We start from the raw sequence: 15,516 nt of genomic DNA, 5'->3' as shown, positions 1-15,516 counted from the left end.
TTTGGGTCTATGGTGGTGTTTGGTGAGGAGCAAAGCTGTCAGCACGTTATATGGCAAGACGAGGTGTCTTCTCCTCTCTGCATCTTCTGTCGTAAAGCTACACATCAAACTACACAGTACATCCAAAGGTTATAAAGGAAGAGTTCAACCTAATAGCAAGTTACTCAAAGTAGCTGCAGACATTGAAGAGAGGTGCTAAGCACTCAGGACCATTCCTGACTGCAGTCACTGTCACAGAAGCTTAGCAAAGGTGAAATTCATACATTACTATTTTGCCTTTCATTTCCTATCTGGTTGTTCTACGGCTTGGTTTAGCAGGGGTAGCAGCTCCCATAGTTGTATCTACGGATGTAGCGAGAAGAGTAGGGGTAGCAGTAGCGAGAGCTGTAGGAGGGGTAGCAGTCACGGTAACCGGACAGACTCCCATAGCTCTGGTAGCCACAGGGGCTCCCACAGTCGTAGGTCCGGTAGCTGCAGGGGCTTCCGCAGCCGTAGGTCCTGTAGCTGTACACAGTCCCGTAGTTGCAGGGTGAGTAGCAGGAATCCTCACACTGGGTCTGGTAGCAGAAAGTCATCTTGGTGTGATGGATGGGGAGGCAAGTCTGAAACACAGCAGAAGAGAAGATAAGGTCTGACCCAGAGACCAAGCGGATGCTTGCTGCTTCTAGAAAAACCAATGTAAGTATAAGAAAGAGGGAGTAAAGAAGTGCGAACATGGGAACCAGTCCAACACCTCCATTCAAAGCTATATCCTGACTCCTTGTCCAGCTCACTCCTTTCTGGTGTTCCCCCTTGTTTTTGCCATAAAAATATTTTATGCTGCTTGTTACCATTGCTTAGATTTGGCAGTCTGTTTTCAAATGGTATATAAGGTCTTGTTAAGATTAGGTTGTATCAGTGTCTGATGCTTCTCTAAAAAACATCAGTGAACAGACACTGGATCAGGAATGAATTCTGTCAGTTCTTGCCATGGAGACAAGACACCACAGAAGAAATCCTCTTCTTGTGCAAAGCTCTGCTTAAAAACAGCTTGTTTGTTTGATCCCATGTCCATGCCTTAATTGCCAGTTGAATATACTTTTTGTTCAAAATAATGAAAAAATATGTAACACATTTTCTGCTTCATAATAAAGAAGCCTCAAAGGGTATATCGTAACTAAAGACAGTTTCTCACAGTGCATCGCTAGATGACACAATCTTCTAAGCTTATGTAGGCATATATCCTATTTCAAACAAAATGAATTGTGCTTGCTGTGAAATCACAGCCTTTCTGGAAAAAGCCTTTGCTTTTAAAGCATAACTGCTGTCTGTATAGCAATATAGTAAAAACACAGCATCTACACAGAAATAAAGACATTGTAGTAAGTCTGACTTACCAAGTTCACTGAGAACGTTAAGTCCTGAGATGCGAGTAGAGAGTGTTGAATTTCTCTCCCTTTTATATATTTATCTGACCAAGCCTTCTGTGCTTTAAACTCCTATTCATCACAAAACAAATTTACTTATGCACGTCATTCCTTCAGTTGATGTAATTGTTTTCCTTGGTTTGTGATCATTAGTCAGTTCTTGGCTTCCAAAAGTATGACATTGCATTGCAGTTTTCTTTCATGTTCGGACTTCCTGGGTGAATTATATTTGTAGAATTAGTGTGGTGAAATCTGAGTTATAACAGGAAAGGGAAGGAAGGATATTGAGAGCAGAATTGATTGATGTTCACAATCCCAATTTTAGAGGAACAGATGAATTTCAGTGTATGAAGCCTGCAATGACTCTGGATTGGTTTGAAGAAGGAGGAATTTCAGAGGTTTTTTTTTCCAGAAATAATAATCCCTAGAAAGATTTCTTGTTTGGTTGTTCTTTTTTTTTTTAATTTCAAAATTGCATTTTTAGGTCAGAATATTAGCAGTATTTGTATTTATAATATCATTTGGGTTATATCCAACTCAATAACTGAAGTACAAGAAAGGTGGTTGGATTAGAGGACATGTCTGGTCTGTACCTTGCTGCAATTAAATATGCATGGATATGTTAACTGTTTATTGTGACCTTCACAGGAAAGTCATGTAGATTTGCCTGCTAGAAATGCTCTATTGATTACTTTTACCAAACTTCGGCAGCCAACTCCTTTGTCTGCGTAGAAGGAAACTGGGGTCCTTTTTGGTGTAAGAATGGTAGAAATAGATCTGAGTAAATTAGAGTCACTGACAAGACTTTATGAGAACCCTGAAGCAGGTAACAATAAATAATCAATCTAAAGGATATTTGAAATTTTAAATTGCATAATATATTAAATAAACTGACAAATTCAGGCTCCTGGAAAGTCAACGCAATCTAGGCAAATTTTATGGATCCAAAAATATCTCCTTAGAGATTGTTTGTGCTTAGATCAGAAATGATTCACTCAGGGGTTCATTACAAAAGAACAAGATAAGCCAAACAGGAACATATATGTGTAATAACTGAAGTTTTCCTAAGGAGTCCCCCAACTGCTAAATATAGTTTAACATGACATTTTCTTAATGTTGTTGAGGTGTTTAACTTAATGTTGCTAATGACGGTGAATAATGCTGAGCCCTGTGGATGTGACCTGGTAAAGCAGCAACATCCCAGTCTTCCCTGGTGACCTTCACCTCAAAACACTGCTGTTTACTTGCATCTAAGGGAAGGATAATAACAGACATGTCAGACGTTCAGGGCCTTTCTCAAAATTTTGAATATCAAAGCCTTCATTAATACTTATTAAAGATTCACATGTACAAAGAGATTTATTATTTAAATATTAATACTACGTTAGTGGAAAACGCCCCAGCATTATGTAACACAGTTTCTAAAAACGTGTATCACGTTATTCTATTTCTAGGCTTTATTAAGGATGTAATTTATAGCTGGAGAATTGAGTCTTGGAAAGGTGTTTTCTCGGAAAATACGTCATATACATGCCTTTTTAATGTTTCTACACCAATTTTCTAGCTGAATCAGTGAGCACAGCAATATCATATTCCATGACAGCATCAATGCAAAGGTCTTACCCACTTTGCTAGTCACAGGAAATGTTGGAAGGGATTGGTAGGAATGTGCTGTTTCATGCATCATTAAATTTACGAAATACGTGAAAATGAGAGGCTCCCCCTTCCACAAGCATTTCAGGAAAAAAAAACCTGTACCAAAAAGCACGTGGACCAACACGCACAGTGAGGCCAGTTCACCAAAAATGATGTTTGGCAATTTATGCATCTTTGCATATGTTGCTGGACTGAAAAAGTGAATTCAGCGTGATGATACCAAGGCTTAATTGCCCCGGTAGTTTTGAGATGAAAGAAACCTGGAGGGTGTAACCGGTATGTCACAGTGCTGGACCAATAATCAGAAACCCTGGGAAGAACTCGTATATCAATGAGGAGTCATGAGGGAAGCAGAATGTGTTTGGTAATTGGACCCTTTCGCGCATGGGGCGGGACTAGGAGCTCTATAAAAACCCCAAACCACCGAGGATAATGCATTCGCTTCTCCTGCCTTATTCTCACTGCAGAGTGGGTAAGTTGGAATAGATTTAGGAAACCTATTTAGTAATGATACAATTTTCCCTCTCTCCCCCCCCCTTCCAGTTACTAATCTAGGAGTGTTGTAGATTAATTCACTGGGAATTAGGGTTGTGATTTGATGAGAATTATTTATATGTAAGATATTCTTTCCTGCCTAGATTTTCTTTGGTATTTCAGAGTTTGTGACAGCTCTGCACATATCCTTCTTTTCCCTTTAAGTCTTCATCTCACTATAGCTATGAAGGATTTTCCAGCTTATTTCCTGACAGCTTCCTTTTGACACAGGCATCGAGGTTCACAATCACATCTCCCATCATGATCCAGGAGCGCAGCCAGTGGGGATGTGCAGCAAAGCTTGGAAAGGCTGGTCAGGACAGAGGATTAAGGGGAGACCTTGCACTAAAAATGAGGATAGAACAATAGTGTCAGGCAATATGCCTGGGTTTGTTGGGTCTTTCTTCCCTACATGCTTGCGGCGTGTATTTGAGTTTTACTTGCTGTTGGGAGCATTGTCTTACAGGCTTTTCCTTCCCTGTGGTGTTTTAGGCTTGCCTCCCTCCATCACATCAAGATGACTTTCTGCTACCAGACCCAGTGTGAGGATTCCTGCTACTCACCCTGCAACTACGGGACTGTGTACAGCTACAGGAGCTACGACTGCGGAAGCCCCTGCAGCTACCGGACCTATGACTGCAGAAGCCCCTGCAGCTACCGGACCTACGACTGTGGGAGCCCCTGTGGCTACCGGAGCTATGGGAGTCTGTGTGGTTACCGTGACTGCTACCCTTCCTATAGCTCTCGCTACTGCTACCCCTACTCCTCTTGCTACACCCGTAGATACAGCTATGGGAGCTGCTACCCCTGCTAAATCAAGAAGGATATAATGGAAAGCGAGGAGTGAGAATTAAACACTGAATTCACGGCTGCTCTTAAAGGGGAGGGTTTGCAGAAGCTCTGAGTCCAGGACTATAACTGAAAGCTATAGTATTTTGGAGAGATCAGTGTTCCTGTAGAACTTCTTCAGTGTGCTTCTAAAACATCTTCCTTCTTTCCTACAGACTTCTTAACCCTCCATGAGTTTGGTGGTGTAAAGGAAGCCGGGCTTAACACAGATGAACAACTCCTTGACTGACTTTTGTCTCTTTCTCAGCTTCATTAATGAAATCTAGAGTGTACCTGCACTAACCTTCCTATGGATATGTTTTTGACTTAACTGCTTTTGAAGCTGTACCAAAGAAACAGTAAATCGTCTGATCTGTTTCACTGGACTGAAAGCAAGTTAAAAGGTTGAAAATGGAAATTAATAGTCCAATGCTACAGCTGTAGCAGCAAGAATGGTACCAATGAAACCAGATTTTCCGCAGATAAAATCTCTGTATGTATTCTTTCTGCTTCTGCTTCTTGCATTATTTTAGATTGTGACTGTTAGCTTTATTCTTATTAAAAATGTTATAGCATCATTACATGTCCCTGCTTTTGTTATTCTCATTTGGATGTACACACATTTTTGTCCCCTGCTTGATGCATTTTACGATGACATACTGCACACTGTAGCTCTTATGGATGTCAGCTGAACCTGAGCACACATTTTGGGAACTAAAAACTCAGTAAAATCTCAGAAAATGAAGCCACCCATTCTGGAAATTCCTAGGAAGGATTTGGAAATGTTAACTTCAGCATCACAGTGTGTGTACATACATTGAACGTAACAGCACCACATCTTAGTGATCTGCAAATGCGCTTTTGAATGGCTGCAGGAAAACCCAATTTAACTGAGGAATAAGCCAAGAAGTTGGGAGAGAATCACTATTTCTCCAGAGCTTTTGTGCTGGCAGTGGCAGGGATGGCTTCTGGGCTTAGAGACCTGGTTCTGTTATAGAGCAGAAAACTGCACTCTTTCCATTCACCCGATTAAGTGTTTGTGTTACTGCAAGGCTCCATTTGAATGACAATGAAATGGCATGAAGTTCCCAGGCTGCACAATCACACAGTTGTTATTAGGGTGAGATCCATTGCCCAAGTCTGCAGTGACTCTATTATTCATGACTGAAGGACCTAACTGGCAGCAGGAGTAACCTCTTATTAGTACGATGCTGTAATGCAGTCCAGGCATGAAACAGCCCATGAAGTGCTTTGGAATCTCTATTAAACCCTAGAACCCTTATTGTGAATGTAATTACTGTCCTTTGAACATACACAGCTGCCCTTTGAGGTCAGTCTCACATGAGGAACAGAGCTCAATTGTGCTATAATACATAATTCATTGAAAACCTTTTCAAGTAAAGCACTGGGTTACACCACCAGCACTTTTTTGGATGGAGCTGTGTGCATAGGGAAGGGCTCACCCGCTTTGATGCCTGACACCTTCCCTGCAGAAGCACAGTGCAAGTTGCTGGTCAGCCTGTATCTTTGCATTAATGTGGAATTCAGCTGGAAGTGGTCATAATTTCAATTTTTTATGAGCTAAGTCTAAAATAAGAAATATGGAAAACTGTGAATAAGTTACTAAGTAAAAATTGGAAAGCATTATATCTCTCAGAACGCACAAGTAAGAGACAATATCAGCTTAAAATAATTCCTAATATCTCAGTAGTCTTACAGACTGCTTATGGGCTTGGCTGCTTTAACATGGGGTCTAGTTAAAAGAAAGAGGTAAAAATCCATGGAATGCCTCACAGATATACGTTTCTTTCACTCCAGGGTATCATCTTCAGATAAGACCAGAAACAAATCCAAATTTCTGGGATTAGAAGGCAGAGTAACTAATTGGAGGATCTACTAGAGTTGTTTGTACAGGGCTACATTTGAATGAAACATCTGAAGGCTATGAAATCTCTGACTAAAGCATACATTGAAATGTCTCAACTTGTACATTTGGAGTGACTATTATTCCATGAGGAAACGCCTGACAAAAGTTTAAATAGATCAGTAACTAAATATAGCTATGAGCATCTGTGTTCTTTGGAATTCCTGGACTATCTAGTGTGGTAAGAAGTGATGACATTGTATGGTTCTCTTTGAAAGAAGAACCACAAAGCAATAAATAAATTCACTCATATTTTTTTCCTTCAAAAGCTATACTTTACAATGGGCCTGTTTGTTGTGTGCTACAACAAGGGAGTCTATCAGAGATCCCTCCCTTCCCCAGGTAGCTTCTCATTGTGTGATCCCAGCACTGCACATTGGACTTGAACACAGCTCCAGTCAGAGCCATCAGCAAGGGCAATGACGCTGGTCATTGCTGGAGAGACCGGGATAAAAGGGGTCCTCTGTCACATATCCACGCAGGTTTCCCTGCACTTTTTCTCTCAGCCACCTTCTAAGTGGTGGCTTATGTGTTGCTCCCTGTGTATTTGCTGAGGGCACCGTGGTGGAAGGGGTTTTGGGTGACGACGTCTCTGCTGCCATATCTGGGTGTTTTGGGAGGCATGTGGCAGTGTGGGATACATCGTGAGATGGTACATGGGGAAGGGCAGGGAAAAGGCCAGCGAAGTCCGTTCCAGAGCAGGGGGCTGTGGGGAGCTCCGCTGCTGTTACTGGGCAGAGCCCTGTCTGCAGGCTGAGAGGGGGTGACGTAGGGAATTACAAAGAAGAGCTCCTGCTGCAGCAGAGGGGGCAGATGGGACCAGAAGTGCTCCAAGGAGCATTAGGAGATGGAGGAAAAACTACGGATGAACTTGGTGCAGGGATGCAGGAATGTGGAGGCAGTGGAGGGAAGGCATTTGAGGAGGAGCTTGGGATTGGTGAGGCAGGTCCTGCAGATGACACGGCCCCACGTGGGCCTTTGCAAGGTGGCCCAGAGAGCAAAGGAAACTACTTGGGATAACGTATGTGGGGAAAAGAAGAAATGAAACCAAGGGCAGACACTGCGATGCAACACAGCTTTTATTGCAGTTTAAAGGGAGAAGGAGCGCGGAGCAGAGCAGGGCCCTGGCAAAGGGCTTCCTCTGTCTCCTGGCTGTGGGCACACCGAGGATGAGCATCAGCTGTGCGGCAGGAGCAGGCGTGCAGCACGGGGCTGCCTTCTCAGGGGACAGCAAGTCCTGAAGTGAAGCTCAAGCAGGGCAGGAGGAAGGCAGAGCTGGGCTTCAAGCAGGACAGAGACTTCCAAGCTCTGGATCCCAGCAGTACCAAAGGAATGCTCCTCCACAGAGCATCATGTCGGGATGTGCCAGGGTATCTTCTGGAGCTCTCCCATGTCTGTGGCCGTACCTAGTGTGTGGTTAGCAGGTTCCACAGTTGCCACTGAGGTATGAGCGGCCTCGGCGCCAGCCGCCATATCCACAGCCTCCAAAGCCTCCGTAGCCACCGTAGCCTCCATAGCCTCCATAGCCCCCATAGCCTCCATAGCCCCCATAGCCTCCATAGCCCCCATAGCCACCATAGCCTCCATAACCACCATGGCCTCCATAACTGCCGCCGTAGCCCCCAGCAATGGCAGGGACTCCCGCTGAGCCCACAGCACTGTGCTGTGGGAAGGAGCTGAGGATGGGTCCGGGGAAGGTGACCACCGTGGCTGGGGGCTGGATCACCACCGTGGAGCTCTGGCACTGACGCACACAGGGCTCGTTGGTGGTGTCAGCCACTGGGCATGGGGCGGCCACCCCACAGGAAGGGGCACACAGGCTGGAGCAGGACATCTTTCAGGCAGGCACGGAGTCCTGGAAAATGCACCAAGGATTAGGCAAGGGTGAGGGCAAGAAACTCTGTCAAGGGAGGCAGGGAGAGATCTGCAAGAGGCTCCAAGAGCTGCACTTACCCGTTTGATCAGGGGAGTCAAGAGCAGGAATCTGGATAGAGGCTGTGAATCCCTCATCTCTTTTATACATGTCCCAGACTGCCCGGGGCATCAGCCAGGCAAGGGGGCAGGAACCGCTCAGTCTCGTAAATCTCAGTGGAAAAGCTTCATGACACAGAAAATGATGCGAGACAATCATATCCCTGTTCAGTGGGGACATTGGCTTGCAGATGTCCCCTGAGTGTACTAGGTTGATTGGAGGATGAGATCTTGACACACCTTGACATGAAACACAAGGTGCTGCTGTAGCTGAATTAGAAGCCCCAATAAACCTTGCTCTGTCCCTAATCCCTCTCTTTGCCTCTGTAAGAGAGTCCTGAGCATCTTGCAGAAGCGCGTTGCAATCCTGGGCACAGCCATGAAGCCTCTCATTACCTGTCTTTTACAGGCTGGTAAACAGAGGCATCAGGAGGTTGGGTAAATACAGAAGCTTTTCAACACATTTGTGGTGACTTTGACATCCCTTCCATCTCCCCGAGCAGCAAGACCTGTGCATGGTCTGTGGGTCCATAGACATGTCTATGAATTGCCCAGCTCTTAAGGGTCTGGAGGACACTGGGATATTTAGGTCATGGTTTTACTTGGTGGCCATGCAAATCGTAGAGGAGAAGTGTCCATGCATGGCAGAACTGAAAACACACAGGGGTCTGAAAGAGATGCAACGGGCAGGCCGTGGGATAGAGCACAGGAGACCTCTGATGGGGAAACACACACACACATATATGGAGGAGCAGAAGTGCAGCACTGGGGCCAGGTCACTGTAATTTGGTTCAGCCTCCTGTCCGTGAGCATGGTCTTCTCCAGGGTTTGATATGGCCACATTGCCTGGAGGCATAGGCATGCTGGGCGCTGCTGGTTCTGTGAGTGTGGCTGGATGGCTGCTGAGCTTGGTGTGGCTGGGCACAGGAATGTTCTGCAAGTTGCCAAAGAGTTTCTGGCATGTGAAGTGGGGGATTAAGGACAGATGAGAGTTTATTGGAGCAGGGAGTTAAGTTACCGAAGCGCCGTGTCTTTGATGTTGCGATGTGTCATATTCAACACTGACATCATCTCTTTCCTCTCCTGAGCAAATTTACATGCCTGTTCCTACCATCTGTTCCACTATCTGTGTCATGAAGCTTGTCCACTGTACTACATAATCATCTGGGGTTTCTGTCACCACACTTTGGCTGATGCCCCAGGCAGTGTGGACATGTATAAAAGAGCTGAGGGCTTCAGAGCCTCCTATCCAGATTCCTCCACTTGACTTCCCTGATCAAACAGGTAAGTTAAAATCCTATATCCTTTCCTTCCTCAGCTGTTTCTTTCTCAATGTCTCTTTTGATGTCTTTTCCACCACACTTTCGTAGCGAAAAGTTAGTATGTGATGGTGCCCTTTAAGGGACAGGGAAAGGATGACTATTTTAACTTGTAGGTACGATGCTCTGTGTATACCAGTGCAATCTAGTGTCTTGCAGCCTTGTTAGTTTCCTATATGCTTTGGTCAGGGAAAGTTTTCCTCTCTTCTATGGGCAAGTCAGGCCTGGGAAGCATGGAGGAAAACAAGGGTTTTACAGCAGCATGTCAACTGTGGCTCAGGTTTCTGCTCAGACTGCCTAGGATGATCCAGGGAATGTCCTGGAGCAGAGGTTAAAAGTGGAAGAGAGTGAGGAGGGATTTGTTGTCAGGCCATGTACTGCACTGTAACTCTGTTTTCTCCTGCAGCTTGACCTCCCAAAGAGAAGAATGTCCTGCTCAAGTCTGTGCGTCCCTTCCTGTGGGGTGGCTGCCCCATGCCCCCTGGCTGACACCACCAACGAGCCCTGCGTGCGTCAGTGCCAGAGCTCCACGGTGGTGATCCAGCCCCCGGCCTCAGTGGTCACCTTCCCCGGACCCATCCTCAGCTCCTTCCCACAGCACAGCGTTGTGGGCTCAGCGGGAGTCCCTGCCGTTGCTGGGGGTTATGGTGGCAGTTATGGAGGCTATGGTGGATTCGGAGGCTACGGTGGCTACGGGGGCTACGGAGGCTACGGTGGCTACGGGGGCTATGGAGGCTATGGTAGCTGTGGAGGCTACGGAGGCTTTGGCGGCTATGGAGGCTTTGGTGGCTATGGAGGCTTTGGGGGCTGTGGATATGGTGGCTGGGGCCGAGGCCTCAGGTCCTTCGGTGGTTGGTGTGGGAGCTGCTAAGCCTCACCCACATCCAGTCTCAGACAACAGACAGCTCCAGGAAAGCCTCTGGCACATCCCGATGTGATGATGCCTAATAAAAGAACATCCCTTCAGCATTGCTGGGATCCAGAGGCTGGATTCTTCTTGCCTATTGAAGCCGAATTTTGCTCTCTTCCTGCCCTACTTGATCATCCCTTCAAGACTTGTTGCCTCCTGATGACAGAGACTTTCACAGGGTGCCTACTCCTGTCGCAGGACTGATGCTCTTTGTAGCTCTGCCCACTGCCAGGAGACATTGGATGGCCTTGGTCTGGGCCTTGCTTTTCTCCCAAATCCTTCCCCACCTCAATCCGCAATAAAGCTGTGTTGCATTGCAATGTTGACCCTTGGTTTTTCCTGATCCTTTCTTCTTCTTTCCCAATACTTTCTTCTTTCCCAATCCCTTCTTCTTTCCCGACCCTTTCTTCTTCTTCTTTCCCGACCCTTTCTTCTTCTTCTTTCCCACTTGTCACAAACTTCTGGGTGTGTTGGTCTGTGCTGCTTGAAAGTCCCACGGCAGTTCCCTTGGAGTTTGTTACTATTGATGGTGCTCTGTTGCGTGGAGCTCTCAAGGCTTCCAGTATCAGAAGAGAGCCTACAAGGGTGCTGGAGAGTGACTCTTCATAAAGTGCTGTAGCAATGGGTAAGGGTCAATGGATTAAAATAGGGGGAATTCAGATCAGATATAAGAAAAATGTTCTCCCCTGTGAGGGTGCTGAGGCGCTGGCGCAGGGTGCCCAGAGAACCTGTGGCTGCCCCATCCCTGGCAGTGTTCAAGGCCAGACTACGATATGGGCGATATGGTCTAGTGGAAAGTGTCCCTGCCCGTGGCAGTGGTTGGAACTTGATAATCTTAAGGTCCTTTCCAACTCAAACCATTCTATGATTCTATGATTATCATTCAAGATGGGTTGTATAGAGCGTTTCCCAGGGATCTTGCTCTTGTCTCCCTCCAGCAATGAACACAATACATACCCAAAGCCCATCTGAAAGATGTGAAAGTGCCTCAAGGGTCCTGCGGCAGCTCTTCCAAATCCTCTGCATAACTGGCATGCTGCCATTGCATCCTTTTGTTGGCTTCATATTGGTCATGTTGGGGGGTCCAGGGAAATGGAGAGAAAAAACAGGCATGTACAGGGCTGCTGTCACATACTGATTGTGTCCCTGTGCCGAGCCAGAGGTAGGTACTATTCAGAGAGTGTGTGATAGACACAGCCAAGTCTTCCCAAGTGTCCTCTCTGAGCCAGGATTTGTCCCCGGGTACCCAAGTCACATGAAGCATAAAGCTCTTTGAGAGCGAGGTTGAAATGTCAGCACTGCCGAGATCCCTCCCTTCCCCAGGTAACTTCTCATTGTGTGATCCCAGCACTGCACATTGGTCTTGTACACAGACAGTTCCAGCCAAGGTCATCAGGAAGGACAATGGGGCAGCAGGTCGGGCATTGCTGGAGAGGCCCGGAAAAGAGGGGTCATCTGTCTCCATATCTACCCAAGTTCTCTTCACTTTCTCTCAGCTACCTTTTACGTGTTGGCTCCTGTGGTGTCCCCTGTATGTCTGCTGAGGGCACTGTGGTGGAAGGGGGTTTGTGTGATCCCATCTCTGCTGCTGTATCTGGGTGCTTTTGGAGGCATTTGGCAGCAGGGGCTATGTTGTGAGCTGGTGTGTGAGGAAGGGCGGAAAAAGCCAGCAAATCTGTTCCAAAGCAGAGCACGAAGCCCTCCTGCTCTTAACGGGCAGAGCAGGGTCTGCAGAATGAAGGTGGGTGACACAGGAACTGGCTGGGAAGGGCTTCTGCTGCAGGCGCTGCAGCAGGTGGGACCAAGAATGATCCAGGGAGTATTAGGAGAAAAAATTGGAGGTGAACATGGTGCAGGAATGTGGAGGCGATAGAGGCAAGGGATATGGGCAGGTGCTGGCACTTGGGACCTTCTCCCCTTTTGACCAGTGTTCTCCCAAGTGGCTCTGAGCTGGGCTTTTGCCATTGAGATGGCTCCATTTGCATGCCAGTCCCAGGAGAGCTGGAGCTGCAGGCAGCCCATTGGAATGGCCACACTGGGCAGCAAACTCCTGATCGCCGCAGCTCTTTGTGGGCTGCACAGTGCGGGAGCCCAGGGCACAGAGAAGACAGAGAGGGAGAGAAGGAGAAGCTGTTGAAGAATGCAAGCATGTCCACCCACTGCTGACAATGGCAGCCAGGGCAGGCTGAAGAGTGTGAGACAGGTCCTGCATTGCCCTCGACAAGGCCCTTGGTGTGAACTGGCCAGGATGGCCTAGAACCAAGGATATAAATTGGTGTATTATCTATTGAGGAAGGATAAAAGTAAAGCCAAGGGTTGACACTGAGATGCAATACAGTTTTTATTACATTTTGAAGGGAGGAGGGAGCTGGGAGAAGAACAAAGCCCTGATGAAGAGCAACCCATGTCTCCTGGCTGTGAGTACATGGAGTAATCTCCAGATGAGCCACAGCAGCAGGCGTGCAGCATGCGACTGCTTTGTCAGGGGACAGTGCATCCTGAAGTGAAGCTCAAGCAGGGCAGGAGGAAGGCAGAGCTGGGCTTCAAGCAGGACAGAGACTTCCAAGCTCTGGATCTCAGCAGTACCAAAGGAATGTTCCTCCACAGAGCGTCATGTCGGGATGTGCCAAGGTATCTTCTGGAGCTCTCCCACGTCTGTGGTTGTACCCAATGTGAGCTTAGCAGGGCCCACAGTTGCCACTGAGGTATGAACGGCCTCGGTGCCAGCCTCCATATCCGCAACCCCCAAAGCCCCCATAGCCTCCATAGCCACCATAGCCACCGTAGCCCCCATAGCCCCCGTAGCCTCCATAACCACCATGGCCTCCATAACTGCCGCCGTAGCCCCCAGCAATGGCAGGGACTCCCGCTGAGCCCACAGCACTGTGCTGTGGGAAGGAGCTGAGGATGGGTCCGGGGAAGGTGACCACCGTGGCTGGGGGCTGGATCACCACGGAGGAGCTCTGGCACTGACGCACACAGGGCTCGTTGGTGGTGTCAGCCACTGGGCATGGGGCGGCCACCCCACAGGAAGGGGCACACAGGCTGGAGCAGGACATCTTTCAGGCAGGCACAGAGTCCTGGAAAATGCACCAGGGATTAGGCAAGGGTGAGTGCAAGAAACTCTGTCAAGGGAGGCAGGGAGAGATCTGCAAGAGGCTCCAAGAGCTGCACTTACCCGTTTGATCAGGAGAGTCAAGAGCAGGAATCTGGATGGAGGCTGTGAATCCCTCATCTCTTTTATACATGCCCCAGACTGCCCGGGGCATCAGCCAGGCAGGGGGGCAGGAACTCCAGTAAATAACAAAATCCAGTGGAAAAGCTTTATGACACAGAAAATGATGCGAGACAATCATATCCCTGTTCAGTGGGGACATTGGCTTGCAGATGTCCCGTGAGAGTATAAAGTTTATGGGAGGATGAGATCTTGACACACCTTGACATGAAACACAAGGTGCTGCTGTAGCTGAATTAGAAGCCCCAATAAACCTTGCTCTGTCCCTAATCCCTCTCTTTGCCTCTGTAAGAGAGTCCTGAGCATCTTGCAGAAGCGCGTTGCTATCCTGGGCACAGCCATGAAGCCTCTCATTACCTGTCTTTTACAGGCTGGTAAACAGAGGCATCAGGAGGTTGGGTAAATACAGAAGCTTTTCAACACATTTGTGGTGACTTTGACATCCCTTCCATCTCCCCGAGCAGCAAGACCTGTGCATGGTCTGTGGGTCCATAGACATGTCTATGAATTGCCCAGCTCTTAAGGGTCTGGAGGACACTGGGATATTTAGGTCATGGTTTTACTTGGTGGCCATGCAAATCGTAGAGGAGAAGTGTCCATGCATGGCAGAACTGAAAACACACAGGGGGCTGAAAGAGATCATAGAATCATAGAGTAGTTAGGGTTGGAAAGGACCTCAAGATCATCCAGTTCCAACCCCCCTGCCATGGGCAAGGACACCTCACACTAAACCATCCCTCCCAAGGCTTTCTCCAACTTGGCCTTGAACACTGCCAGGGATGGAGAATTCACAACCTCCCTGGGCAACCCATTCCAGTGCCTCAGCACCCTAACGGGAAAGAATTTCCTCCTTAGATCCAATCTAAACTTCCCCTGTTTAAGTTTTAACCCATTACCCCTTGTGCTGTCACTGCAGTCCCTGATGAAGAGTCCCTCTGCAGCATCCCTATAGGCCCCCTTCAGGTAGTGGAAGGCTGCTATGAGGTCTCCATGCCGCCTTCTCTCCTCCAGGGTGAAAAGCCCTAACTTTCTCAGCCTGTCTTCATACGGGAGGTGCTCCAGTCCCCTGATCATCCTCATGGCCCTCCTCTGGACTTGTTCCAGCAGTTCCATGTCCTTTTTATGTTGAGGACACCAGAACTGCACACAATGCTCCAGGTGAGGTCTCACAAGAGCAGAATAGAGGGGCAGGATCACCTCCTTCGACCTGCTGGTCACACTCCTTTTGATGCAGCCCAGGATACGGTTGGCTTTCTGGGCTGCGAGCGCACACTGCAGCCGGCTCATGTTCATTTTCTCATCGACCAGCACCCCCAAGTCCTCCACAGGGCTGCTCTGGATCTCTTCTCTGCCCAGTCTGTAGCTGTGCCTGGGATTGCTCCGACCCAGGTGTAGGACCTTGCACTTGGCATGGTTAAACTTCATAGGGTTGGCATCAGTCCCACCTCACAAGCGTGTCGTGGTCCCTCTGGATGGCATCCCTTCCCTCCAGTGTATCAACCGAACCACACAGCTTGGTGTCATTGGCAAACTTGCTGAGGGCGCACTCAATCCCATTGTCCATGTCAGCAACAAAGATGTTAAACAAGACCGGTGACAACACCGAGCCCTGAGGGACACCACTTGTTACTGGTCTCCAGCCAGACATTGAGCCATTGACCACAACTCTGTGTGCAGCCATCCAGCCAGTTCTTTATCCACCGAGTGGTCCACCTATCAAACTGATGTCTCTC

General features: G+C 47.8%; 5 protein-coding genes across 5 annotated transcripts; 2 read left to right on the top strand and 3 right to left on the bottom strand.

Annotated features, from left to right (window-relative positions):
* Positions 1 to 213: 213 nt before the first annotated feature.
* LOC136004117 (scale keratin-like) lies at positions 214 to 575 on the bottom strand. The gene has a single exon (XM_065660310.1). It carries the CDS (start codon positions 573 to 575, stop codon positions 312 to 314), a length of 264 nt encoding a protein of 87 aa, XP_065516382.1. The 3' UTR covers positions 214 to 311.
* Positions 576 to 4,113: 3,538 nt separating this feature from the next.
* LOC136004126 (keratin-associated protein 6-3-like) lies at positions 4,114 to 4,410 on the top strand. The gene has a single exon (XM_065660329.1). It carries the CDS (start codon positions 4,114 to 4,116, stop codon positions 4,408 to 4,410), a length of 297 nt encoding a protein of 98 aa, XP_065516401.1.
* A 3,355-nt stretch (positions 4,411 to 7,765) lies between these two features.
* On the bottom strand, positions 7,766 to 8,182 carry LOC136003988 (claw keratin-like). The gene has a single exon (XM_065660065.1). It carries the CDS (start codon positions 8,180 to 8,182, stop codon positions 7,766 to 7,768), a length of 417 nt encoding a protein of 138 aa, XP_065516137.1.
* A 1,883-nt stretch (positions 8,183 to 10,065) lies between these two features.
* LOC136003987 (claw keratin-like) lies at positions 10,066 to 10,509 on the top strand. Its single transcript, XM_065660063.1, has one exon. The coding sequence runs from the start codon at positions 10,066 to 10,068 to the stop codon at positions 10,507 to 10,509; it is 444 nt and encodes a 147-aa protein (XP_065516135.1).
* A 2,717-nt stretch (positions 10,510 to 13,226) lies between these two features.
* On the bottom strand, positions 13,227 to 13,607 carry LOC136004012 (claw keratin-like). The gene has a single exon (XM_065660098.1). The coding sequence runs from the start codon at positions 13,605 to 13,607 to the stop codon at positions 13,227 to 13,229; it is 381 nt and encodes a 126-aa protein (XP_065516170.1).
* Positions 13,608 to 15,516: the final 1,909 nt, after the last annotated feature.

The sequence above is a fragment of the Lathamus discolor genome, chromosome 24 (assembly GCF_037157495.1).
Source record: "Lathamus discolor isolate bLatDis1 chromosome 24, bLatDis1.hap1, whole genome shotgun sequence".
In the NCBI taxonomy this organism is placed as follows: domain Eukaryota; kingdom Metazoa; phylum Chordata; class Aves; order Psittaciformes; family Psittacidae; genus Lathamus; species Lathamus discolor.
Note: the sequence above shows the minus strand (reverse complement) of the source record. Positions and strands in the feature narration are given on the sequence as shown.